At 31.8% G+C, this 26,774-nt stretch overlaps 3 protein-coding genes across 8 annotated transcripts; 1 reads left to right on the forward strand and 2 right to left on the reverse strand.

The window, feature by feature from the left end:
• Positions 1-426: 426 nt before the first annotated feature.
• On the reverse strand, positions 427-1,479 carry LOC106764271 (protein OPI10 homolog). The gene is made up of 2 exons (XM_014648535.2): positions 1,151-1,479; positions 427-1,059 (listed from the first exon to the last, which is right to left on the reverse strand). Exons 1-2 carry the CDS (start codon positions 1,251-1,253, stop codon positions 593-595), a joined length of 570 nt encoding a protein of 189 aa, XP_014504021.1. The 5' UTR covers positions 1,254-1,479; the 3' UTR covers positions 427-592.
• A 9,030-nt stretch (positions 1,480-10,509) lies between these two features.
• On the forward strand, positions 10,510-16,078 carry LOC106764886 (pre-mRNA splicing factor SR-like 1). 6 transcript variants are annotated; one of them, XM_022782013.1, is made up of 6 exons: positions 10,510-10,655; positions 11,127-11,492; positions 12,598-12,678; positions 13,067-13,138; positions 13,376-13,458; positions 14,946-15,164. In XM_022782013.1, the coding sequence occupies exons 2-6, from the start codon at positions 11,205-11,207 to the stop codon at positions 15,019-15,021; spliced, it is 600 nt and encodes a 199-aa protein (XP_022637734.1). In that variant the 5' UTR covers positions 10,510-10,655; positions 11,127-11,204; the 3' UTR covers positions 15,022-15,164. The 6 variants fall into 6 exon arrangements, with proteins under 6 accessions (XP_022637734.1, XP_022637735.1, XP_014504806.1 ...); XM_022782014.1 differs by having other exon boundaries at positions 13,293-13,458; positions 14,946-15,080; XM_022782012.1 differs by lacking the exon at positions 13,376-13,458 and adding an exon at positions 10,906-10,940 and having other exon boundaries at positions 10,637-10,655; positions 14,946-16,078.
• A 128-nt stretch (positions 16,079-16,206) lies between these two features.
• LOC106764289 (transmembrane 9 superfamily member 2) lies at positions 16,207-20,297 on the reverse strand. Its single transcript, XM_014648555.2, has 7 exons — positions 19,814-20,297; positions 19,093-19,133; positions 18,413-18,998; positions 18,185-18,322; positions 17,936-18,092; positions 17,196-17,680; positions 16,207-17,087 (listed from the first exon to the last, which is right to left on the reverse strand). Exons 1-7 carry the CDS (start codon positions 19,963-19,965, stop codon positions 16,868-16,870), a joined length of 1,779 nt encoding a protein of 592 aa, XP_014504041.1. The 5' UTR covers positions 19,966-20,297; the 3' UTR covers positions 16,207-16,867.
• Positions 20,298-26,774: the final 6,477 nt, after the last annotated feature.

The raw sequence follows: 26,774 nt of genomic DNA on the forward strand, positions 1-26,774 counted from the left end.
ATAGGAGCTTTTCTATGCTATAAGCTAGAAGAATTATAGGCATGGCCAACAGGAGAGAAGACAACCCATCCCTTATCAAGTGTAGAGCAAAACTGGGATAGAATCATCTAACTACCCTGCTGTGCATTTCAATAAAAAATTAATGCTGCAGCTTCTTTGTTCTGCAATTTCTTGAACCTCAGTTGCTTTCACCATTCAAACCATGATGCGATTTTGCTATCATAAGCAAAAATTATAACCTTAACTTATAGAAATCACATCCAAATTATATAACAATGTCATCTGAGCATTTTAATTTATCCTTGCACCTGTGAATCTGTCCTGCTATCAGACATGAATTAAGAAAAAACCACAATAAGGTTTCATCTAACATTTACCTGAATGCTATGTTTCAGTAAGACAGATTTCAAATTCCAATCACTCTGCTAAGTCCAAAACTCTCAATGCATTAAAGAAAATCATGAAATGAGCACAAGTTCCCAGAAAAAAAAAACATGAGAGCTAGAATCACAGTACAAGATAGTACTCCATCTATATTTTTTTGTCATTACAAGTTTAAACAATTAATTAACAAAAAAAGGGCATTCTAGACTTACAATGCGAAACCCTTCAAGTATTCAGGGTCACGCTTGGCCCGTTCTTGAAACTTCTTGAACCACCGGTCTAAGATATCCATGGGAACAACCAACTTGGACCCATCCACACCGCAAAACGATTGCATGAAATTGAAAAGATTTTCTCCAACCTTCATCGCCAACCCTTCGATTCGCTTCTCCGCCGCCACGTCCAGCGACGGCAACGAGGCCAGATCTTCCACCGACACGCCGATCTTTGCCGAAAGCGGCTGCGCGTCCGCCGTCAGCTGCAGCGTCCCACCAGCGCCGGGCTCCGGCCACGAGAGTGTGAGGACGGCGGAGGGGCGCGCCACCGTGACGGCGCCGCAGAAGACGAAGGGCGATCCTGGCGACTGGATGTAGACGGCGAGCGCTTTCTCCGGCGGTAGGGTGAAGCCGTTAAGGAGGAAGATGCAGAGGTCGCGAACCTGGTCGTACGCCTCTCCTGCACACGTTAGAAGGTTAGTGAAATTGAAGGGTAATGTGCGGCGGGGTGAGAAATAAAGGTGGGGTTTTGAGTTTAGGGTTGATGTTACCTACGAAAGTGTTCATGTCGAGAACCCAGTGGAAGGTGTCGATTTGGGCGAAGGTTGAGATGTCCATGGGAAAGCTCCGGTTCGGGAAGACTACTCCGAACATGTTGAGAATCTCTTGCTTCTGTTCCGCCCTATCAAAGTTGAGTTTCTTCACCGAACATTCACTGATGTCTTGCACTGTGAAGAGTTCGTGTGTTTTTCTAAGGAATTTTAGAAACAGAGAAAGATCACGGCGTCTCTAGAACATTCTGGATATACATGGGGACATATTCGTCTTTTTAAAGGAAGAGTCATGGAAGAATTGTGGGCAGAGTAAATGGAAGAGACAGATAATGGAGTCTGAGAGATGAAGAAGTGGAAGTGAATGAATTAAAAAAAAAATCTAATAGATAAAAATTAAATATTATACTTTTGTTTTTATGATTAAAGAGTACTATAAAATAAAGATTTGGTGAGTTAAGATTATTTTAAAAATGCTTTAGTAAACTAATTTAAAATTAGATGTTGAAATTGAATTAAAATAAGATTTTAACGATTAGTTTTGTAATTGAAACAATTCAAAAAAAGTGAATATTTGCTTTGTTTAGTTGTTCTAGGGACGGATGGCATTAGGATAAAATTTAGGTTTAAATCTCTTTTTGGTCCCTAAGTTATAAGCGGATATTCAATTTAGTCCCTGTTTTTAAAAATGTAAATCTTTGGTCCCTAAGTTATAAAAAATGTATCAGTCCTTTTTTGACTTGAAATACTGTTTTTGGTTGTTTCTTAACAACTACTGCATCTTTATATTGCTCTCATTTGTTTCTTAATAATATCAGCACTTTAGATTGTTCTTTGTACTTTGATCATGAACATCAAAAAAGGACTCATTTGATACATTTTTTATAACTTAAGAATCAAAGGTTTACATTTTTTAAAAACGTTAGGCTGTGTTCACTTGGGGGTGATCGGAGGTGACTGGGGGAGAGTAATTGAGTGAATTTAAGGATAATATTTTTTTGTTGTTTATTTGAGTGAATTTGAAAGTAAACGAGAGTTTGAAAGTAAACGAGAGTGGATTTTGAAGTAAATTTTTTTAATCTGTCATATAAACTAAATCCTACATCAATTCTTACAAACTTTATTTCAAAATTCACTCTTGTTTACTTTCAAATTTACTCAAATAAACAACAACAAAAATTACCCTCAAATCCACTCAATCACTCTCCCCCAATCACCTTCAGTCACCCCCAAGTGAACACACCCTTAGGGACCAAAAAGAGGTTTAAACCTAAAATTTATTAGGGATATTTAGTACTTACAGGTAAGTGGTAATTGTGGGTAACGACTAACAGGCATTTTAATATTTGCTTGTTAATGGGTCGGGTTTGGATATCACATTATCCGTACCCTTGGATACTCGTTATCCATCTAAAAAGTGAAATTACACTTTTATCCTTTGTACTTTATATTGTTTTTTAAGTTGTTGTATCTTTTCTCCCCCTTCAAACTCTAAATCTCAATTTTGAAGGATTACACACCCAACCATCCACCAGATATCTGAACTTGTTCATCTTCTTCTTCTAAGGGTAAGAGTTCATAAGCCACATTAGTGAACGACGTTGCGATCACAATCACCAAAAAATTAACGTCGTCCAAAATTAGGGACTAAACATACATGTTTTCATACTAGGAGGACGAAATGTCATCAATGTTTCATGTAGGGACTAAAACCAAAAATAAGTAAAACTTCAGGGACTAAAAGCATATTTAATCCTTTAAAATATATATAATTATAATTTTTTTCTAAATATTTCATATTAATCAACTCACAATACCTTATTGATATTGAATATGTGATAATATTAAGTTTTGTTTGTTAATAATTTATATAATTTTATAAACATTAATTAATTGATATTAAAATAGTAAAAAAAAAACAAGTATGTGGATGAGGATGATAATGATTTTTCTTTCCGAGTATTAGTATGAAATAATGGAATTTGTACCTATTCCACCCTTTTACCATCCTCACTCAATCGTAATTATCATTAATTAACAACTTTATTTTAAAATAACAATAAAGTATTTATGTAATTTGAAACTAATATATTTTCATTCCACATAAAATACTATATTGTATATTTTTTAAATCATACTGTAACATTCATTGTTAATTTTTATTTCATTAAAATTTGATATTTTTTCGTGAGTTAAACATGATATCCTCTTCGAAGGAGTAAAATAAAAGAAGTGAAAAAACATGGTTGTTGCTCAATTTTGCAAAGTCAAATGGTTATCAATACTTTCATTTACTTACACAAAACAGTATTTACTTTCATGATTTCCTGTTAAACAATTTTTGTAACTAAAAATTTAAAATACTAGTTACACAACTTTAATTATTTATTTTGTATTTTCTTTAATAATTATATAAATATAAATTTTGATTTATTTTAATAAAGTTTTATATATTAGACGCTACATATTCACACATGTAAATATATGTTATTCATAGTTTTTTTTTTTGTTAAAATCCTTATTTGTTCCACGTGTTCGTTTGAACTATTTAATTACTTCCTAATTTCTATTTAGTTCAATCAAATTTTTGTATTCGTAAAATTAATTAAATTAAATTATTTTTGATAGACTTATATGTTAATGTCATATTTATATGTTACGTGTCAATTATAATATTTTTTTTGTTATTCATTTTTTATTATTTTTTAATTTTGTTGTCATGAATAATGTTATTGTGTGATATTATCAGGTGACATATACCGTGTTTTATAAGCAATTTAGCTTTTATATTTAGATTTTTGACTTAATCAAGTTCAATTATTTTTAAAAAGTATAGCAATGTTATCTTTTTTTAAAGTAGAACAAAATTATAGTAATTAAGTCTATTTACAATTTATATATACATATTAAAATATTTTTTTAAAATTTACATATCAAATTATTTTACATAAATATTTTAATTAATTTTATTTTTTATATTTTTAATTTTATTTAAAAAATTCCAATTTTAAACTTATAATTTTTAAAATATTAAAACTGTACATATAAAATGACACTTGTAATTTTTAAATTTTTATATTTGTCTAATTAAATTTATAAATAAACTAACAAAGATGTAAAATATATTAAGTTTAAAAAATGTAAATATATTTGTCACATTAAATTTATAAATAAGGTAATAGGAAAATATCTTTATACTTTTTAATATTTTTTAAAGTTTAAAATAAGTATTTTTTAAAACTTAAAATAAATAAATAAAATTAATTTTAATATTCAGGTAGAGTGATTTGATATATAAATTTCAAAAAATCATTTTAAAATTTATATATAAATTGTAATTAAATTTAATTATTAATTTGTTCTTCTTAGAAAGAGATAACATTGTTTCATTTAAAATAAAAATTAAATTAAATTTTAAAATTTTATATATAAAAGTTAAATTGAATATAAAACACAACACTATCATAATATCCCAAAATATATCATAAGATTATATAAAAGAGTCATCACAATAAGAATATGATAAAATAATTATTAACTAACATATAAAGTAAGTTTTACCGTCATCCAAAAATAACTATAAAATTTAAATTTTATATACAAACATCCTATACCAAAACTATTTACATATGTTACTCTGAGAAAACTACTATGCAACATCACCTCCCTGAATCTCTTCCAAGGACACATCATTTTCCTCTGCTTACACTCAGAAGATGATCATACCAAAGAGAGAAAACAAAGAAACATACAACACAACACAAATAGAAGGGTAAGTTAGAAGTAAAACAATTAATGATATATTAATTCAATTAAGTATTCATGTAAGATACATACACATATCATAATCAAACTAGACTCTATATTTGATAGATCATTGACTTGACCATCCAGATTAGTATGAATATGTAGCTATGATAATTTGTGCACTTGTTGTGGTGAAATAGCTGGCCCACCATAAGCCACCACATAAGGTTAGCTCATTATCACTCACCTTAGGCCAAGGAATAAAACCCCTAGTATAGGACCTCCTACTATTCTCACGACATGCCTCACCATTCTCTACTTGAGAATAAGTGATCATTAGAATGTCAGGATGAACTCCAAGACTGAGCTTTCCATATTCATACTTACAAACATAGTTCCTCCTTGGAATTCTCTTTCACACCATTTGAAATCATAAACCTTACTTTGATACTCATACAATACTCATACATAGACATACATCAACCACGACCAAATCAATTTCATTACTCCAACTAATAAAGAACAAAGAAGAAAAAAATGCATGACAACTTGGAACAGTCGCTCAACACAGCCACTCGATGAGCGACCGCAGACTTTACTCGCACAACAACCCAACACATTGTGCGAATCCACTGACAGTGCCCCCAACTTCCAAGTCACTCGCTCAACGACCCAACTCGCTAAGCGAATTAAAATACCAGTGGTACCAGACCCTAACCTCTAGTTTAGCTCCCCAACCCGCTATGCGAAAGTCCATACAGTGTTTTAGACCTCCCAAACACTCGCTGAGCGCACCCCTTCGCTATACGAATAAAACTGACAATGCTCCAAAACCTCAACCAGTCGCTCAGCGCACCATCTCGTTGTGCGAATCCTCAAACAAGGTGTCAGACTCTAGGACCACACGCTGAGCGACCCCACTCGCTCAGCGAGTCTGCATAATCTACAGGACTAAATTTGTAGAATTACACAACCTAACTCCAATTTTCCAATTCCAACTATTTTTCCTAAATTTTAATCCTCCTAGATTGTATTATACACATAACTATACTTGACTAAGTGTGTCTAAACATTTCCAACCTTATTCTAAAGTGTTTCCTAAGAAATTCCTACTCCATAAACTCAAATTCATCAACTTATAGATCCAAATGAAATTCTACTAACTTATGAGCTTAACCCAGTCCTATTAGACTTACCAAAGCCATCCCCGCAGACCAATTGCACACCAAACCCCAAATTCTCATTTTCACTCCTCCACTTCCTAAAACTCCCTATAACCATAACCATATGGATCTATTCATAACCAAATCAACATATTTACAACTTACTAACATTTTATACCGCTAATAACAAATCAAACAACATCCAATCAAGTTTAATTACACAATTCATCAATTGGTACACTACAACATTCAAATTACACATGACATATGTCTTAAAATAGAATTTAGTTCAATCAGTTCATTATTCACATACTCATCATACATACACAACAAATTTTAAATCAAAGCAACTCTAACTACCCTTACCTCAATCAAACTTGCACTGCTCAAGACTATCCCGACGGTGCCTTGCACCGCAAGGAAACTCTAGAAACACCTACAAATCACCAATTGGTGATAGGAAATGACTCTTAGAACTTAAATTGAACTAAAAATCAAGAGAAGAAGATTCTAATCACATGCAAGGACGAAATCTTCTACGATCACAAATTTTTAGGAAAACCTAGAAAAGAGGAATGAAACTTATCTGCTCAAATCAAAAAATTGATTGAGCAGATAGATAGACCTCGACACCGTGATCGCCTATGTACCTTTTGATCCTTAAATAGTGGATCAAGAAGTGAGAAAAAGGAGAGATAAGTGACAGAACACAATGAGGATAATGTTCTAGAGAGATAAAATTGTTTTAGATAATGAATCGAGTTTTAAAAAATTTTATTTATATTAGAAGATTGTTTTAAAATAAAATACTCAATCTCATTATTTTAATACACCTATCTATCCTAACATTTTATTTTTTAGGTTCTTACAACTATCGTTGCATGTTAAGATAATAAATGATATATGTGATAATAAAATTAAAATTAAAAAATAAAATAAAATTAAAAATACTAGGTAGATGTCATATAATAACTGTAATTTATTGAAAATGATCTTATTGAGTTATTTTTTCAAATCAAAAGATTTAATTGAATCAAAGAAAAATTGAATGTTTAATTAAAAGAATTAAACAAATATGAAAACGAATTTTAGCCTAATTTTTTTTTTCTATTTCCTTTGTTTAGTGTTGTAGTTGACAGTGAAATCTTATAAATACTAACACATAAATTTTCATATGTATATTAGTCTTATTATAATAATCCAAATTAAAAGTATAATATAAAGTAATTAAAAGTATAATATTAATTATTATAATGGAAATAGGTATTAAAATTATAAAAAATATATATACGTCATGATATATATATATATATATATATATATATATATATATATATATTATTATACTTTTAAAATAATAGTTTTTTCACCGTTTCTTCCTTCTCTTGCTTGAGGTTCACCAAGTTGAAAACGATGGTATCCTGGACACTGCTGCTAGCGAATTAGCGGTCGAAGATGCGTCGCAGACCTTCAAAAATTTTTATAAATTTGGGAGATAATGAGTTAAACCACTTCAATGCTTCCCCCTCTAGTGATAGAGAGAATGCTCGACATCATATGGCATCACTTCAGTCCGTAATGCCATGATCTTAGGGAAAGTCTTGATGTGGGCCTTAGGGTCGGTCGTGCCAAGGTGGGATAAACTGTTCGAAAATATGTACGTCCATGATGGCTTGAACGAAGGCTAGGAGGACATATGAACCCTCGACCTTCACTACCAGTTGCCTACTCATTGCGACGCTCTCTGCGTGATTAGCCTTAGCCTTGCTCCCTTCAACCTCCGACTTGGTCGATTTCCACGATGGATCCAACATGATGTTGTGCTCGACCTTGTCTTTTGTCGCTGCCTCGCTCCCCTTCTGCCTTTTCTCCAGCTCTAGGTCCCTTATCCTTGGCTAACCGAGCCGAACATTCCGCTCGAAAGGTTGCCATCTCTGCCTCGTGGCGCTGTTGCATCTCCTCCAACTTCTGTTGCAGCATCCTGATCATTTCGGTTCGGTCTTCCATGCTCATGTTCCTTGTTGTCACCATTAGGTATCAAGTCACTCAACTCCAAGGTGGGCGCCAAAATGTTTCGATTGCGAGGTCGAGTCACTATCAACACCTCCACATTTGTCTTTCCAACCGCCTGACTCTTCCTTCAAAATTTCCCCAATATTCTTCGATTGACTTTCGGTCAACCTTATAGGTCTCCTTCTTCTCCAAACCGACAATCGGTTACCTGCCAAAGGTTTTCTGATGCTAAAGTCAGTGTACAACCCACACAATAAGTTTTGGACAATAATAAATGTGCAGTAAATGTGAATCACCTACCTCGTACTTTAACCTGTATTTATAGTTTTTACCATGAGTCTATGATTAGCAGAATCTTAATCATGACCTAATCCTGACCCAAAGACTTTGATAGCATCTTACCTTAATTCCGTCATAAATAGAAGATTATGATCGACCGTTTGTAGTGAGACGATCGATTGTGTCTTTTCAAGATAATTCTTCAATTGTCCGGTCTATCTAGTACAATATTTTTTAATAATTATATAAATATAAATATATAAATTCATTTTATGTTTATTTTAGTTTTATTTTAGTAAAGTTTGATATATTAGACGTTACGTATACTCACATGGACATATAAGTTATTCGTAGTCATTTTTTTTTTTAAATTCTTATTTGTTTCACGTGTTCGTTTGAACTATTTAATTTCTTTCTAATTTCTATTTAGTCCAATAAAAAATTGTACTTGTAAAAGTAATTAATTTATTATTTTTTTGTTAGATTTAGGTTGATGTTGAATTCATGTGTCAATTGTAGTGTGTTTTTTTAGTTATTTATCTTTTTATTATTTTTTAATTTTGTTGTCATGTATAAGGTTATTGTTCACGTAGTATTATCACTACCAAGTAGCATAGTATCTTATATGTAATTTAGTTTATATATTTGAATTTTGATTAAATTTCAATTATTTTTAAAAGATAGAACAATGTTATTTTAAAATAGAACTGAATTAGTAATTAAGTCTAATTAAAATTTATATATATATATATATATATATATTTTGAAATAATTTTTGTTTGAATTTATACATCAAATTATTTTATCTAAATATTCAAATTAATTTTATTTTTTATATTTTTAATTTCATTAAAAAAATTCCTATTTTAAACTTGTAATTTTTTAAAACATTAAAAATGTATATATAAATGACACTTCTAATTTTTAAACTTTTATATTTGTCTAATTAAATTTATAAATAAATTAACAAAATGTAAAATGTATTTAAGTTAAAAAATATAAATGTATTTGTCACATTAAATTTATAGATAAGCAACATAGGAGAACAAAGTAAAATTAATTGCAAAATTTAAGTAGAGTAATTTGATATATAAGTTTCATTTTGTTTCATTCTGATGATAATATTGTTTCATTTTTTTAACAATTTTAAATTTAGATAAGTTAAAATTATAAATATAAAAATTAAATTGAATATAAAATACTCTTACATAATACTAACATTATTACGTGACAAAATAATAAATGACACGTGACAAAAAAGTTAAAATAGAAAAAATAAAATATGTCTTATAATAGCTACAATTTAATAAAAGTGATCTTATTGAATTATTATTTTTAAATAAAATGGTTTAAGCGAATCAAATAAAAATTAAATATTTAATTATAAAATTTAAACAAATATGAAAACCAGATAAAGATTTTAGCATAATTTTTTTTCTATCTCCTTTGTTTCGTGTTGTAGTTGATAGTGAAATATTATAGATACTAACATATAAATTTTCATATGTATATTAGTCTTATTATAATAATACAAATTAAAAGTATAATATAAATTAATCAAAGTATAATATAAATTAATTATTATAACAATTATTATAATGAAAATAGTTATTAAAATTATAAAAAATACATATACGAAACATAGTCATAATATATATTTTATTTTATTTTATTTTATATACTATTATAATCACATATAAAGTAGCTGTACTTTTTTTTATTAAGGTCACTATTATTTATCGTACATAGTTTCTTATAAATCCTTGACTGAGTTTATAAGGATACAACTAATAAAAGATCATAAAATACAAATAATTTTTTTTTTACGTTATTCATGGTTATAGATCATAACTATATTGTAAATTATATTAATTAATTAAAATATTAAGATATATTATTTTTAAATTTCCTATATATGAATATATTACCATTTTTAAGAGAATAAGTATATAATAGTATATTGAATAAAAGTGAAAAATAATATTTTTGTGTTTAATATATATTTGATTTATTAAAGTTATAAATTATTTTACTAGTTTAAATATTATATACTCCTATGGGTTTATCACGCTAAATATCAGTAATTTTCTTAAAATTGTTCTCATTAGAAATAAACCTACAAAACATAATTTTCTCTACAAACGCAACTTTACTCAAGTTATAATTCGACCCGGGTCGAATCGATTCGGTATTTGTATCGGGGTTAGGAGTTACGTCCCTAGTTTGCCAATCCAAAAGTATCTACAGAGCCTCACAAGCTAGGGTTCTTTCTCCGCGCTCCCACCCTTCCCTCTCACCAATTGGTACCGATTTCTTTAACTCTCACTTCCTCTCTTTCATTTATTTTTCTTTTCGTTCCAAATCCCTAATCTCAATTGCAATTTCCTTTATTTCTTTATTCACGCTCCTCTGATCATTCACCTTTCTCTTTTTATCCGCCGCCGAGTTCCACCGATTTCGTTTATTCATTTTATCCCGGTAACTCGCTCACGCAAGCACCAATTTCGTCCTCCCAGAGCGGATCTATGTTAACGTAACCTTTTTAAATTTCAGCTGGAAAAAGATCCTCCAGTGCTTGTTAATTTGTTGTAAGCTTTTCTTGTGGCAAATAAATGTTTTTTTTTTAAATTTAAATATTGATACCTTTATTCCACTTTAATTTGTTCTCCTTGTTCTGGACTTGAAATTGTAAGCTTCTTGCTTGTTATTTCCTACTTGTAATTATAATTATAGTTTTGAGTATTCATTCACACTTGTTTGTATTTTTTCTGTAGGAATTGAATTGTGACGTCATATAGTGGTTGGAATTTTGAGATTTTAACTGTGGGAGCAATACTTTATTTTGTTGTATCATGGAGATACAGACATGTGGCAAGCCAATTGACTCCTTGCTAGAAAAGGTTCTGTGCATGAATATTCTGTCATCTGATTACTTTAAGGAACTCTATCGATTAAAAACTTACCACGAAGTTATTGATGAGATCTATAATCAAGTTGATCATGTGGAGCCGTGGATGACTGGCAATTGTCGCGGCCCTTCTACTGCTTTCTGTCTTCTTTATAAATTTTTTACGATGAAGCTCACTGTGAAGCAAATGCACGGGCTGTTGAAACACCCCGATTCTCCTTACATTAGAGCGGTACGTGGGATGTGTCTGACAATGTATACTGGAATTTTAAGCGGTGTAAAATTATTTTTTGTTGGTTATGATGTGTTTGTGCTTGAAAGTTTTGTTGTTTGGGAATGGATGACTTTCTGACCATTTCTAATCAAGTTTATATTAGGTGGTGATCATAGTTGAAATGTGGAATTATCATAACAGACTTGGGCTGAGTGTGTTGATGGTTTCAGTTGAATTGTCAAATGTAAGATAGCCAAAATTGCATGTTAGATTGAGGACTGTACATGTTTACAATTTATGCTTCTGTTATGATTCTGTCAGAACCAAAAAATTGATTTGGTGAGGTTGTCTGGTTTTTCTTTGATTGATTGAGGGTTTGAATGATGTGATGTTCTGGTGAAATTGCCCTTTTCTGAAAGATAAAATCTGTGGCCCCCCAAATTGTAAGAATTAGGCCCCAAGCCTTACAGCCACTTTAGTCATTCATATGGCCCTTGCCTCCAACTTATTCGCTGCTTTATGAGCATTGATTTGTGCTGGTACAAGTTGTGCTCTGTGGGGGATGGTTGAGGGTCAAATGGTGGTTTGGGTTGATATGGAGGTTGTTTGTTGTTGTTTCAGAAACCACATTACACCATGCATAAGATATAATCAATCTCCCCACTTTTCAGTTGCTCTTAAAAGGAATTTCTTTGAAAGAACAAATGGTTTCATCCTTTTAATAAAATATGTTGAGCCCATTAGAGTGGATGTTGGCACATCCGTAACTGGTTTTGCCTTATGATACACAAATCATGGGTTCAAATGTTGGAAACAATATTTCCATTTGCAATGTTAGGTTGCATACACTACACTTCCCATACCCTATTATGTGGGATGCTTTGTGAACTGGGTTAGCTTTAACATTCAATCCATCTCTTCCTTTTTACTTCAAATTGTTATGATGTAAGGAATAATTTTTGTATTTTTATATTGATATTAACTTTTTGTTTAATGAGATGAAGGATGGTATGATTCAGCTTAGCATCAATAAAGAGACTGTTCTGTATACAATATTCTCTTTGGTGGTTATTTTCATGATGTTTTTCTTATGCTCTGTATTGATTTCTTTTATTGTTTATAGGTTGGGTTTCTCTATTTGAGATATTGTGGAGACCCAAAGACACTATGGAGTTGGTTTGAACCGTATATAAAAGACGAGGAGGTATGGTGACATGTTCTACGATCTTACTCTATTCTGATAGTTTCTTCATACCTCAACTTGGATTTGATCAAAGTTCTGAATCCTGGATATATTTTGTATGTTATCCCATTTTTCTTTTATCTGAGCACTGATTATACCATTGCTATACATAGAGCCATGCCAATTGAATGTTTTGTCAACAATGTTTTTGTGGCCCAAGTTTTCTCTTAAGATTTTCTTTTAATAGGCAAATCTGTCATGGTTGATGTATTTTTGTGCCCGTATGTTTCTTTGCTTTAGAAGATAGTAACTGGTTTGGGCTTCAGTTGGCTTGAATTATCTTTTGATCTTCGGATATCATTTAAAGTGCTCCCTTAAGTAATATGTGAATTATGATATTGTGTTTCAGGAATTTTCTCCTGGATCTAATGGTCGAATGACTACAATGGGTGTATACATCCGTGATTTGCTACTTGGACAGGTTTGTTATCTCTAAATCCCTGAGGCTATATTTTGCACAAGAGCATACTTCCTGGTTTACCATCTTTGACCTTGTGCTTCAGTTTCGTGTGTAGATAATGAAGTGCATTTAAATGATAATTAGCAAATTTTACTCTGACCTTTTTTATTTTGAGATTATTAATGTACAACACAATTGCGAGGGAAAAAATCATTTGACTCGAGTAAAGACTAGTCAAACTGAGAATTCTCTCTTCAGAGCTTTCCTACCAGAGATGCATCACGAGACTGCAAATGCAGATATATCCCTCACCGTCCCATAATTTGGAGTAACAGTTTGAGGTGCTTTCGGTATCTTTGGGCATAAAACTTATATATCTACCAGTAATTCTGATAAGAATGAGTCCGAAAGAATCTTCTTTTCTTTCTCATTTTTTTTTTATTGCATGCTCATTGTGGCTGATTTCTCGTCTCTAAAGCCACTGTAGTATTGAGGCTTTTAGTGAAAGAGTGCTTCTTTTGTGGTTGCCTTAGAGTAGAATATCTACATGAAATACATGTCTGTTGTCAATTTACTTTACACTAGTTTGATCCTTTGAAACACATTTACCTTCATTATTTGGATGGACATACTCTTGTATCGGAAATATAACATGAGGGATCAAATTGATAAATTTATCTAAAAGAGAGAAAATCAATGACAGATTTATCTTTCAGGGACTAAAATGAGGTTTTTCTCATGTTTTAACTTTCAAGTCTTATGGAGCCATATTTATCCTTGTCTGCCTTTTTTTTGAAGTCGTTTAGGATTATCCTTTTTGAAGCTTAATTTCTGAGGTCTTGGGGAAAGTTGTAGTCTAAATTGATAAATAAATAATTTATTTCTGTTTGGCCATTTATGTCTTCCATCTTCGTAGTCTAATTCTTCATACTTGATAGCACCAGGTGGCCATATTATAATGTAGACATTCACGAACTTCCATTCTGTATTATATACGGAGCTGTCCATCCTTAAATGTGGGAGGTTGAGGGTCAAATATCATCAAGTTTTCTATGTACTTTTATACTCTAGTTGATGTGTTCTTATTTTGAGGTGTAAGTGAGTTTATCCAAATTTTTGAGGACATCCAAATTTCTATGTACTTTATACTCTATGTACTTCTTTTGAAGTCGTTTAGGATTATCCTTTTTGAAGCTTAATTTCTGAGGTCTTGGAGAAAGTTGTAGGCTAAATTGATAAATAATTTATCTCTGTTTGGCCATTTATGTCTTCAATCTTCGTAGTCTAACTCATACTACGAATGAATGCCTGGCTTGTTGGATTGTGAGTTTGTTCAATTCTTTTCATTTGCATTTTGATATTTCTGCCAGGAATGTATTTTAAATTATTGATCACAGTTTGTATGCGTAGAATAATTCTATATAATGTAAAATTAATGTATTTGAATCATGTAAAACATCCAACATTCAAATTAATTATATTTTTGGTTCAAATGAAGAAGGAACAAGTGCAAGAACGGTAACAACTATGTTTTTATTGTAAGGAAGGATTCTAGAGAGTCACACAATTTTTTTTTTCTATTCTCATAATTTTTTAGTATTTATATCCATATTTGATGTTCTCTTGTGTTATGTGGTTACTACCTCTTCATTGCTGGCATATTTGTTTTGTGTTTGATGTTTTATGATTTTGGGAATGTTGTGCATGCTACACACGTGCCCCGGTTGACAGATTTGATTGCTGCAGTTCCCAAGTTTATTTTACCTCTTTAATTCCATATTATTTAACTGTACATTAAAGGACTGATGAATCTGTTCTGCTGTTGCAGTATTACTTCGACACACTGTTTCCTCGCATCCCCGTTCCTGTATTGCGGCAGGTTGTGTCTAATCTTGAAAAGTTGAAGCTCCCCACTACACATTCTGGTTCGACTGGGGAATCTACCCGTCATGGTTCTGATGATACTGCCCGCAGACCACCTTCGGTTAAAGCTGCTCTTTCAGTCTCTTTTGGTCAGCGAGCTCCACATCGTGCCTCCACAAGGGATTCTTCACCTATTCGCCGTACATTACCTTCTCATGAAAGAAATGGCAGTGATGACATAAGAAGATCTCCAAGTAGTCGCCGCAGCCAAAGCCGGGAATATCCTGATAGGGATAGGGATAGGGATCGTGAGCGGTCACGGTCCAGAGACAGGGATAGGGATCATGATAGGGATAGGGAAAGGGAGAGGGACAGGGATCGAGAACGTGATAGGGACAGATACCGTGATAGAGATAGAAACAGGGAGTGGGAGCGTGATCGAGACCGGGAAAGATACAGGGATCGTGATTCAGACCGAGATCAGGAGAGGGACAGAATCCGAAGGGATAAGGAGCGGGAGAGAGAGAGGAGTTATGATTATGATAGGAGGTCTAAGCACACAGAAAGAGAAAGCAGCCGGGATTATGACAATGGTAGCCGGCACTATCGTAAGAGTCGGAGTAGAAGTAGAAGCAGAAGTAGGAGTCAGAGCCAGCAAGCCGGCACTGCTCGTTATGAATCACGTTCTAGTCCACCAAGAGATGGGAGTAAAAGAACTTCTGCATCCAGTAATCTAGCTAAACTTAAAGATATGTATGGTGATTTAGGGGATAATAAAGGAGAAATCCGCATGGAAAAAATTCCCAGAAAGGATAGTGGAGGGGAAGAGGTTATAAGACTTGGCGGTTCTACTTGGAAGTATTGAAAGTGATCAGGGAATGCTTGTGTCAGATGTTGGATGTGACTTTCACAAAAAATATTCGGTCTAGTCCTTTTGTTGCTGTCCTCTCTTGGTTGGCCGATCTTTTAGATTGGTGATGAATGCTATCTATTATAGATAATGTATACTAAAATTTATCCCTGTTGCATTGATTTTCATGCTTTGTAATCGCAAGTTTTAGACTAAAGATAATTCTATGTAGTATCGAACTTCTATAACCGCATATTGTGATAGTTTAATCTTCAATATTTATTGCGTTTCCGTACCGATCAATAATCTAAGAATACTCTATTTTAAACGCCTTCAATCCTATTTTGGCGAATTTTTGAGTGTGCTAAGGTTTCAAAATACTGTTAGTACCTATTTTTTCAACATTGTCATTATAATTCAGGATTTTTACTTTTAATTTATCGACATTGGGTGCTATTTCCTTATCCTTTGCAACAGTTTTGCCCCTTAAATATCTATACAACATCCTATTGCTAAAGTTAAAAAACGGAACATGATGGTTATTGCAGATAAATAGAAGCCCAACTTCAGAGGTGGAGGGGTATTACTTTGATATTGCATATGTTGGTATGTAGCATCGAATTCAAAAGGAATCATGAATTGGGAATTTAGGATGCAAATAATACGATGTTCTTATCATAAGCTAATAACAAACATGAATCTAATGCAAAAAGCTTCTATGATTCTAAGAATTTCGCGTTACACGACCGTCATACATGTTATGTTAGAATATATGAAGCACTGGTAGAAGTCTATACACTTGAAAGTATGCAAAAAGCTTCTATATTTCCAAGAGAGAATTGAGTTACACTATTGTTGCACATGTTGTGAGATTATGTGAAGCACGGAGAGAAATTTGGGGTGTGGCTCGTGTAAAGCACTTGAGGCTCTTGAAATGTTTCCCCACTATATTTTATGACAAACCATTTGCAACGAGAACAAAGAACATGAGAGGTATCAAAGGGACAAGAAAGCCTCTGTTTGGTTCCAATAAGCAGTTATTCACATTTGATAGAATGATATATGTGACGGACAAAGATCAAAGCAGCACGGAAACCCACAGTTCCAAGCATGAGAAAGAAACCATAGCAAATACAAGCCATGTAGCCAAAAAAGAAAGAGGTTTGCATGAAGCCAGACATATCTGATCTTGCAAAATAGTAATACAAGCAGTACCCATAGATGAACAAGCCAGTTGACCCACCACAAAGGAAAGACCTAATCACACCAACAACGAAATAGTTGTGAAAGAAGGAACATGAATTGCATCAAAAGGTGATAAGCAAGGAAAACAGTGAGAGAACTCTAATGTTAAAGTCTACATACCTCCACCACCATTCATGGTCCTCAGTAGCAAGCTGAAAGTATGTCAATGCCACAGTGACAAAAGCGGTGACAATCAATAGGATGATGAAAACAATAAACAAAATACTGTATATGGTGTAAATTTGGTGACCCCACACACTGGCAAATATGTAGTAGAGTTCAATGTAAATGGCACTGAACGGCAAAAAACCTGCCATAGCCATTTGAGATAGAGTTGTACGGTACCAAGGTAGTTGGGGAATTTCCCTAGGATATTTATTGGTACGGCAAGGAGCTTGAAACCCAGTTTGGCTATTCTTTCCAGCAATCCCTCCCAGTACTAGTAAAGGTGAGGTTACAAGAGTCCATATCAGGAAAATAACCACAATTGTTCCAAATGGAAGCGCTGCAGTGGTGTTATAGGCAAGTGCAACAGTATTAAGAAAGCAGAATGTGAAAAACAAAGGTCCAGAGAACAAACTTCCAGTCAACACCAAAATTTTCACCTGTCAAAAACCAAATCAAAACCTCAGATTCAATTGCACTGTGCTTTCACTTGTTTAAAGCAAAGCCAAACCATAACTAATTATGACACTTCACTTAAACACTATTCTTTGATTTGTACTCAAGAATCTTTTTGATCAATGTGGTTTTTCAAGGCTAGTAAACTACACAACATGCTGAGTTTTATCAAGAATTTCAATCAAAATCACTTGCTACTCATATACAAAGTAATGGCTATGGGGTATAACGTAACGTACCCAGTTTTTGCCTTCAACCATGTAATAAAAGGAAGCTGCGTAGTAGCCCGCAATGCCGGAAGTTAGTGCATATATGATCACCAGTGCAGTAAACAAAGATCCCCTATTGTATGGATAGAAAACACCAACTAGAGCAAGCATAAAGATGAATATTGCACTGAAAGCAGGATCAAATATCACGGTCAGGAAAGAGCTGAACAATACAAAGTCAACACCTTTAAAAGATAAGTACTTAAGCTGGTAACTCACAGTGTAAATAGCTGGGTTCCTGTTCCAAGTGCGGCTGCAAACCAAGACTTGAATCTTGGATACCTGAACACATCACCATGGATATACTTCCATCCACTTTCTTCCTGATCATCAACTGCTTCCTCATCAGGAGTAAACCTGTCAAGATTTGGAATGGTTGATATGGTTAAGAGGTTTGAATCCATGAATGTACACACTGGTTAAGAGGTTTGAATCCATGATTCTTACTTAACAAAATCATTCTTGAGCACACGCATGAGAATTATGGTCAGGAATCCAGTCAAGAGCAGAACAGTCACACACGAGTTGATGACAGAAAACCAATGAATTTCCAAGTTATGTGACAGTGAGGATGTTTGTGAGTATTTCTCCAGCCTCTTCTCAAATGGAGTATCTGTTTCAATCCATTTGGCAGAATATGTGAAATCCACATTAACTTCCCTATTTTGTGTCAGGTCCACAACTGCACGTGGATCGTTTCGAATGAAAACATCAATGATGCGATCCTTATTGTACAGAATCTCAAAGTGCACATGCTTGAAAAGATGGACTCTGGCCCCAGTTGGATCATCCTTGTCTTCACTGTCAAATTTTCCTAGGAAACCCCAAATGGGCAAGTCATCATAGTACATTTGGTAAAAATAGTCCTTCAAGACAGCATGTCTGAATTTAGCCACCTCGTTTACTGTAAGCCTCTTTTTGCAGATACTTTGAGGTTCCCTGTCAATCTGGAAGTCCAGTTCGTAAGGAGCAACAACTAATCGATCCCCGTTCAAAACTTCACCAAGATCTTCCTTCTTTTCTTTCACTTTATCTGCAGCCAACAAGTTTTAGAATTACACGGAATAGGAGAAACCAAAATCATTAGTATGAAATAGGAGAAAAGAGAAGGGTACTTGCAAACTAACCTGGTGAGCAAAAGGGAAGATCAAAATATCTGTATGTCTCACTGCACAAGTAATTAACAAAGGCATCTTATTGTGAGGATGAAATTTATGAGTATGATGACTAAGCTTTAGAAATTATTACGTGCATTATACTATTCCAATATTCATTCTTATATACAAGAATTAAGATTCTTTCAGTAGAAAAAATATTGCTGTTTCTTTCTTCTGCATAGAATAATGTAGTTTGAATAAAAGGAAATGGTATTGTTGAGGTAAAAATCCAGAGGGATGCATCAGAACATTACTTGATTATGAAGGTAATTAGATTAAAACAATTTAAAGGTAAACTCTTTCAGCCTGATCGCTTGGATTCATTCTAAATTTCCATTGAACACAACCTACAACTTCTGTATTTCACATTGATATTGAAAGTATTCATAACTAATAGTGCACTTTTGAAGTCAAATTCATCCCTTTCACTACTCAAACAACTAGATTTCACTGATCAAAGTCTTGAGTGGGTTCCAAAATCCAAATCCACACCATGAATAGGTCATTGAATCTTCATTACAGATAAATCAGAGAAACACTCTGAGACGAAACAAGCAGGCATCCAATTCCAGAGGAAATCTCATCCTCCAAAGGGTAACCCCATAATAACACAAAAAAAAAACTGTATATATGTTTTTTTGAATATCTTTCAGGATCGAAAAGGTGAAAGTGAGGAGATTGAAAATCTGACCTGGGATTGTGAAAGGGTCCCACCTTGTTGGCATAAAAGGGAACGGAATCTCCTTTCTTGTAACGGTGATCCGATGCATCAGATGTGACATGGCTTATGCAGCACCAAAGGATCACAATGGCACCAAACAAACACGCCGTTGACCTTCCCATACAGACAGAGATTGAGAGAGAGAGAGAGAAACAGAGAGAGAAACAAAGAGAGACACTCCAATGCAATGCAATGGCTTCTTCTTGCACTTATAAGCCAAATGAGTGCATGAAAGTGAGAAGGAAGAAAAGGGAATCTCCACGTTACTTCCTTCAACCAAACGAAGAACGAAATAATTAAAAGGAATTAGGAAGATTTGAATTTCCACGATCTTGGTCTTCTTCTTACATTGCAATGAATGGTGATGGTCGTTTTCTAAGGAGTTGAAAATGAATCATCTTCGTGAATAGGGAATGATGACAAATACGTGCCTAACTCAAACAAATGGCAGCACCACATCGTGCCAAAACATTCTCTTCTCTTTCAAACAACATATGTATATCCGTCCACTTTTCTTATTCCCTCTTAACATTTTTCATATTAAGATTGGTTTCTTTCTAGAGACAACTTCGTTTGTCTTGTGGTGATAATCATTATTCAACTCATCGAATCTTCATTACCTCCTATTCATACAACAATACACAGCTTTTTGCCACCTTTTGTTCATCCAATAACTTACCATTTTCATTCTTTATTCCCTTATTGCTACTTTCTTAAATTAATTGACTTTTATCAACTGTTATTTTCGTGAATACGCGTTTGAATGTTTAAATTAATTAACTTTTATTCCTAATGTTTAAAACTTATACGTAAAGAAAATATGAGTAGTGTAATAATTATCTTTTACTAAGCTTAATTGAAAAGTTTGGCACTCTTGCCTTATGAATTTCAGTGCAGTTAGGCACCATTACATTAATGCAAGATTTGGATTTACTTGAGAGTACAGTATGTTTGGCAATTCACACCACACATGTAATAAAAAGGGTTTATTGTTGACAGTCACTTCAAAAGATTTTCTTCTTGTTCATATAAAAGAGCATTACAAATATCATAAAAAAACACACTTTTACATATTTCAATAAAAAAAAAAAAGTCTTTTTTAACGATTTTTTAACCATGATGATATGGTTTATTCATTACCCAAAACCCCAAAACGATTTCGGAGATTTTGAGCTTATATGGATCAAGTATTTCCCTTTTAACAGAATTCATTTAACACTGGTGTCAATAAATACTTTTTAATTTTTAATAGGGTGTTTGTCAGACATCGTTTGATATCTACATTGACTTAAATATGTTATTCACTTATGCACGTGATAAAACAAAATATTAACGTATTGTTAGTTTTTTTTTTTTTTTTTAAATGATATAACAATGCATTAGAAAATCACAACGTATGGTCTCCCAATTGTTAATGCATGAAAATTAATCTCACAATGGAAAAACAAAAACTAATGTGACACCCGGACACTGACGAGGGCGGGGAGTGATCGCCGATGCAAGAAGCATGGTGCAGGGGGTACGAACAAGGAGCGGCTCCTGGCAGACTTCGAGTGGAAGGGACACATGGACGAATCGAACATACACCGGAATGAGAGAGATCTAGAGACTGTATAGGTATGAGACTATAAAGTTGAAGGATAGCTTAAAGGAATTGATTTGGCTACTCATATCAACAAATGCATTTGCTTTTCGGTAGCCTAACTCATAAGAACTCCATGGTTAAGCGTGCTTAGCCTAGAGTAATTATGGGATGGGTGACCTTCTGGTAAAAAAATTGAAATCAATTATTAGTTAATATTACTTTATGCAAGCTAATTTATATCTTTATTTATATATAAGTGAATTTTATCTTATAAGAAACTTATTTGTTCATGTATTTAATTCTCCAAACTATCTATACTATTTCATACTATTATATAAAAGTGATTCATGTTTTGATGTCTATATTTTCTTTTCCAATTTTACCTTTTAGTGATGGTTTCAAAAATGGGTTGATGTTAACGATGTAAGTTGTATTGTGGCATCCAAAGTTTGAATGTTGTCTTGAAATCTAATTCGTCCACATTGTTTGGAGAGTACTTGCAAACCTTTATTTATAGGTTTCAGGATGAGCTTTTGATTGACGTTGACCTAAATGCGAATAATTGTAAATTTTTTTTTTGAATTGATCAACATTAAGGTTAATGTGTTCTGATTTATGACCGACCGATTTGCTTAGTGACCAGCCAAGTTCATTGGTAGCTCATTAGATGATCTAAGCAATGATTGACTCTATGGTCTATGATTGACCAGACGGTACGATACATAAGTCCCCCAAGCCCATGCTTGAAATGATTGATGAAGGGCTTTGAATTTAGTCACTTAGCTCTTGTCGTTCATGTAATTCAGGTGTGGCTTGTGGAGGATTTTATCATCAAATGAGGTTATCGCTTCGATTGATACCGTTCGATGAATATGTTGAAGTTACATATTGACTAACTTTTCAGTCGATCTTTTGAGAAATGTAAACATGATCGTGCGGTGTCTAGGCCACCTATCCTTGGAATTTGCATTTGAAAATGTTACCGTTGGAGGGAAAACATAACGCCTCAAATTTTATGCAATCATAATTCGCATCATGGAGATTTTCGTAGTTGTTGGATGCAACTTGATCTGACGATTAAGGATGAATGGTAGGGAAGGTTCACACTACTATAAACAGGGACGGGGTCTTCTCTGTTATTTTCACATTTCATCTTTTGTTGTCTACTGGAATCGATAGTTCCACACATGCTGAAAGGTAATAATCGACCATGTATAATCATTTTTTAATTTTATCCTTTTAATAAATATTTTTTAAATTTAAATAAATTGTTATTATAAAAATGTATTTATATAATAAAATAGTATATAAATTATTTACTTATTGGCATGTGTTTTCACTAGTTTAAAATAAAAGGAATAAAGAATGGAATAAAAATTTAAATAATTTTTTATTCATAAAAAAATATATTTAACGAGAGTATATTTTTTCCAATTTTATTTATAAATAAGGGAAACAATAAAAGTTGGAGCAAACATGAAAAGAATTACAAGTGAGTTCAAAGATTTTCTGCTATCGAGTTAGTTTCTCCAAATACATAATTTTAACTAATATAATCAACCTTTGAACTCATCTGAATTATTAAAAAGATAAGAACATAAAAATGATATCTTCGTTGGAGGAACCCGCAGTTAGTAAGTTGTACAATAGTTAGAGAGTCATTCTCAACAATCTTATTATTCTATCCCATTGTTATAGTTATTTTCATTCAAATCTTAATGATAAATAGTTTAACTTCTTCTCTTAAGTCACTAGAAAAAGGACAAAAAGAAATTTACTCCTATGATACTAATAACAGCTATTTTTTCCATTCCATAATTGATCTTTATAAAACCCTTTGCAGGCATAACACGGGAGACTAATAATGCATAACATGGGAGACTAATAATGCAACACTTGAGTTATCTATTTTGAAAGATTTTTGTTTATAAAAGTTTGTGAGTAAATTATAAAATATAATAGTGTAAAAACAAAATAAATATGTAAACTTTTAACATCTCACTAAAAATAAAAATAAAATAATAATATTAATAACATAATAGAAATAATAATAATAATAATAATTATAATAAAAATTAGTTCTTATATTAATGAAAAATGATAAGAGAAGCATGTTTCTAATCAATGTCTTCTTTTCTTAAAATTGAGACATCATATTGACAACTTATTAAAAAATTACCCCAATTCAAAATTAGAAGTGCTTGATTATTATTAACAAATACATCATTTAATTAACAATACGAAGAAATAAAAAAAATCAATATCATTTATTTGTTATTATTAGTTAAACATCATCGTCAAAATTTGTGATGAACACAAGTTATCTTAAATTTGTTACGTTTTCTTTTTAATTTAAGTAGTAGCATGTTTCTTTTAGAATAAAAACATAGAGAATTTTTATATAATTGATATGTATTGACATGTTAATAGAAAAAGGATAAAAAAATTAAAAGAACTTATTTTGTCATTATTAAAGTTAATGTGTCAACCCATTAAGTACATACATTTTTCATCTTTTAAACCATCACCATTTATCCAATACTTACAAATAATTGGTAATAGTTTTTGAAAAATATCAATTTCTACCTTCCTTATTTATAAAAATAAATAATATTTCTGTAAAGAAATGAACATTTACAATGAAACGCTCGGAAGGGAAATGTACCATACGGTTTCCTGTATACTGTAAGGTCTCATGAGAATTACTAAACCAATCACTAAGGTCGATCGACCATTTAGGACGATCACTCAGGTTGACATCTAGGCCGACCAACCACCCAGGCCGACCATTCATCAGGCTGACCACTCAAGTCAACTAACCATCAGGCCAACCACCCTAACCGACCACATGGTTAAATTATAAACGATAATAGCTCATTAAAGCCCCTAGTGAAGATTAAGGTGTGACTAGATCGTCATTAGGCCGACGAAAAGTAAATGTTCATTGCAACTAGTATAACTAAAGGTCTTAGGTATGACTTTGGGACCACGATGCGCATCATATGCATCACTTGCTTAACTAACCGATCGATTACATTATCAACTTGAGCGTCATAGTGTCTTTGACAGGTACCAGCCTGCATGGCTTGGAGAAGAAGGAGGGAGAAGGAACAATACAACTTAGAGTACGAAAACGACTATGGAGCCCGTTTGGCCTTCAAAGAGCCCGCCCGGTCTTCAAGACAAGCTGGAGTTTTGAGTAAAGCCCGTTTGGTCTTCAAGGTCCATCCGGTCTAAAACAACATGCAGTGTTTTAAGTAAGAGACTTCAACCCTGTACACAAAACAGGAAATGATGAATACATTTCATTTAAATAGAGAAAATGAAAAGATAAAGAAATGAAATTATAAATAAGATAAATGATAAAATTAAGAAATAATAATATAGAGGAGATAAAACTAAAATAAATTATAAAAGCTAAATATAAAAAATAAAATAAGAGATAAAAGATAAACAAAAATATAAAAATTAAATCAAAGAGATAAGGATATAAAATAATAAATAAAAGATATCAGGATTCATATGGTTGTCTATCATATAAATTACTCAAAAGAAAATTTAATTTGATAAATTTCAATCATATCAATGATCAACTCTTTAATTTATTGGAATATCAAATTCTTAACTAAATAACCCAAATTGATTCATTTATTATATTTTAATTTCTCATAAATTATTACTAATCAATCAATTAAGAAATAACAATAAAGATATGTGATAAAGTTAAAAATAAAATAAAAGATAAAATATATAGATATAAAATAAAACGGGATATAAAAATTGAAAAAGAAGATAATAAGGAATAATATAATCAAAAACTGGATTGAAAATGTTGTGAAACCATAAGAGAGGAAAAATTAAAAAGATGTGATAGATTAAAATATAAAAACATTAATTAACTGAGTTTTTAAAAAGTGATTTTCCATATAAATGATTTTAAAACAAAATAATTCCAATCGTTTCAACTGTCAACATTAATTTATTGAATTCTTAATTTCTTAAGTAAAAGTTGTAATTTTTTTATACATTACGTTTTTTATGGTAGTTTAAAGAATCAATATAAAATATATTTTTTTAATAATATAACGAGTCTATATTGTATATTGTCTAACGAAATGTATATATAGGTTATATAATAAAAATGTGACCAATTAAATTAATAATGCAATAACCAATTATTATATTTTGTACTATTTAAAATAAAAGAAGTTTTTTAATTGATGTATAGTTTTATCTAAAAACGATAGGCAAATCTTTAACTATTTAAATCCATATATACCAAGAAGAAAATTATTGGTATTAAACAATGTTAGCAATATAAATGAGTATTTTTTAAAATTTATTTATTATAATATTGATGTATTTTGTTATTGTCGTGATAAAATTATATGTTTTGAGTTCCATATATCAATTACTTTAATAAAAAATATTTTATAATTTAATAAATGTTTACTATAATAAAAAAGTGAACCTTTAACACATATGTTTCTACTAGTATTTACAAAGAAACTTGTACAAAATATCTTTAATACATATGAAAACTAAAAAAAACTAACACTTGTAGAGAAAAAAATTTCCTATGGTTACCCATCATAGAACACGATGAAAAGTTTTAATATATTCATTGTTCAACGTCGACATGTTCTTTTTTATATGTATGGAAATGGACCAATATGGTTAGGTGGAAGGTTCGAATTCATAACAAGAGGTGGTCCACTTTAAGGTATAAATAAATAAAACTTTTATAGTTAATAAATAATTATAATAAATGGTTTTAAGAAATTAATAAAGTAAACAAGTGAAGACAGATAGAGTTGAATAAAGAAATAGTACAAAGATTAAAAAAAAGTTATAGTTGCTTCATCAAAGTGAAGAATTACTATACTTCAATGTGGATAGTCCTTGTATTCCATTTTTAAAAACCTTTATTTATTTTTTATTTTTTTGTTACTTGTTTAAAAGTTTCTATTACTTGCTAGCATAGTCTTGCATCAAAGGGTAAGCATAAATTTTACATGAATGTAATGAAATACTCTAAAAGCCCTACATTTATATATATATATATATATATATATATATATATATATATATATATATATATATATATATATAGAAATATAATATATCACTTACTTCTATACTTAAAAAAGAAACATATATTTCAAATTTGATAGCCACATTCATCATTTTGAAGTTCTCAAAATTATAATGCTCGTTGCTCTTAACTCTTCTTCAATTCATAATCCAAAGCATGGATGTCTATATTAATATAATATTTAAAACTTGAATTGTAAAGTAAAAAATTGATTTATATTTTATTATAATCTTTACTAGGTTGAATATCAA

This window comes from Vigna radiata, chromosome 6, assembly GCF_000741045.1.
Source record: "Vigna radiata var. radiata cultivar VC1973A chromosome 6, Vradiata_ver6, whole genome shotgun sequence".
NCBI lineage: Eukaryota > Viridiplantae > Streptophyta > Magnoliopsida > Fabales > Fabaceae > Vigna > Vigna radiata.

Excerpts from the sequence above, each read along its gene's own strand:
- LOC106764886 (XM_014649320.2), top strand. The coding sequence starts at position 11,205 with ATGGAGATACAGACATGTGGCAAGCCAATTGACTCCTTGCTAGAAAAG. Across the intron at positions 11,493-12,597 it reads ATTCTCCTTACATTAGAGCG|GTTGGGTTTCTCTATTTGAG; the intron begins GTACGTGGGATG and ends TATTGTTTATAG. Across the intron at positions 13,139-14,945 it reads GTGATTTGCTACTTGGACAG|TATTACTTCGACACACTGTT; the intron begins GTTTGTTATCTC and ends CTGCTGTTGCAG.
- LOC106764289 (XM_014648555.2), bottom strand. The coding sequence starts at position 19,965 with ATGGGAAGGTCAACGGCGTGTTTGTTTGGTGCCATTGTGATCCTTTGG. Across the intron at positions 19,134-19,813 it reads GGACCCTTTCACAATCCCAG|TGAGACATACAGATATTTTG; the intron begins GTCAGATTTTCA and ends TTACTTGTGCAG. Across the intron at positions 18,323-18,412 it reads CTCAAGAATGATTTTGTTAA|GTTTACTCCTGATGAGGAAG; the intron begins GTAAGAATCATG and ends AAATCTTGACAG.
- LOC106764271 (XM_014648535.2), bottom strand. The coding sequence starts at position 1,253 with ATGTTCGGAGTAGTCTTCCCGAACCGGAGCTTTCCCATGGACATCTCA. Across the intron at positions 1,060-1,150 it reads CGACATGAACACTTTCGTAG|GAGAGGCGTACGACCAGGTT; the intron begins GTAACATCAACC and ends TAACGTGTGCAG.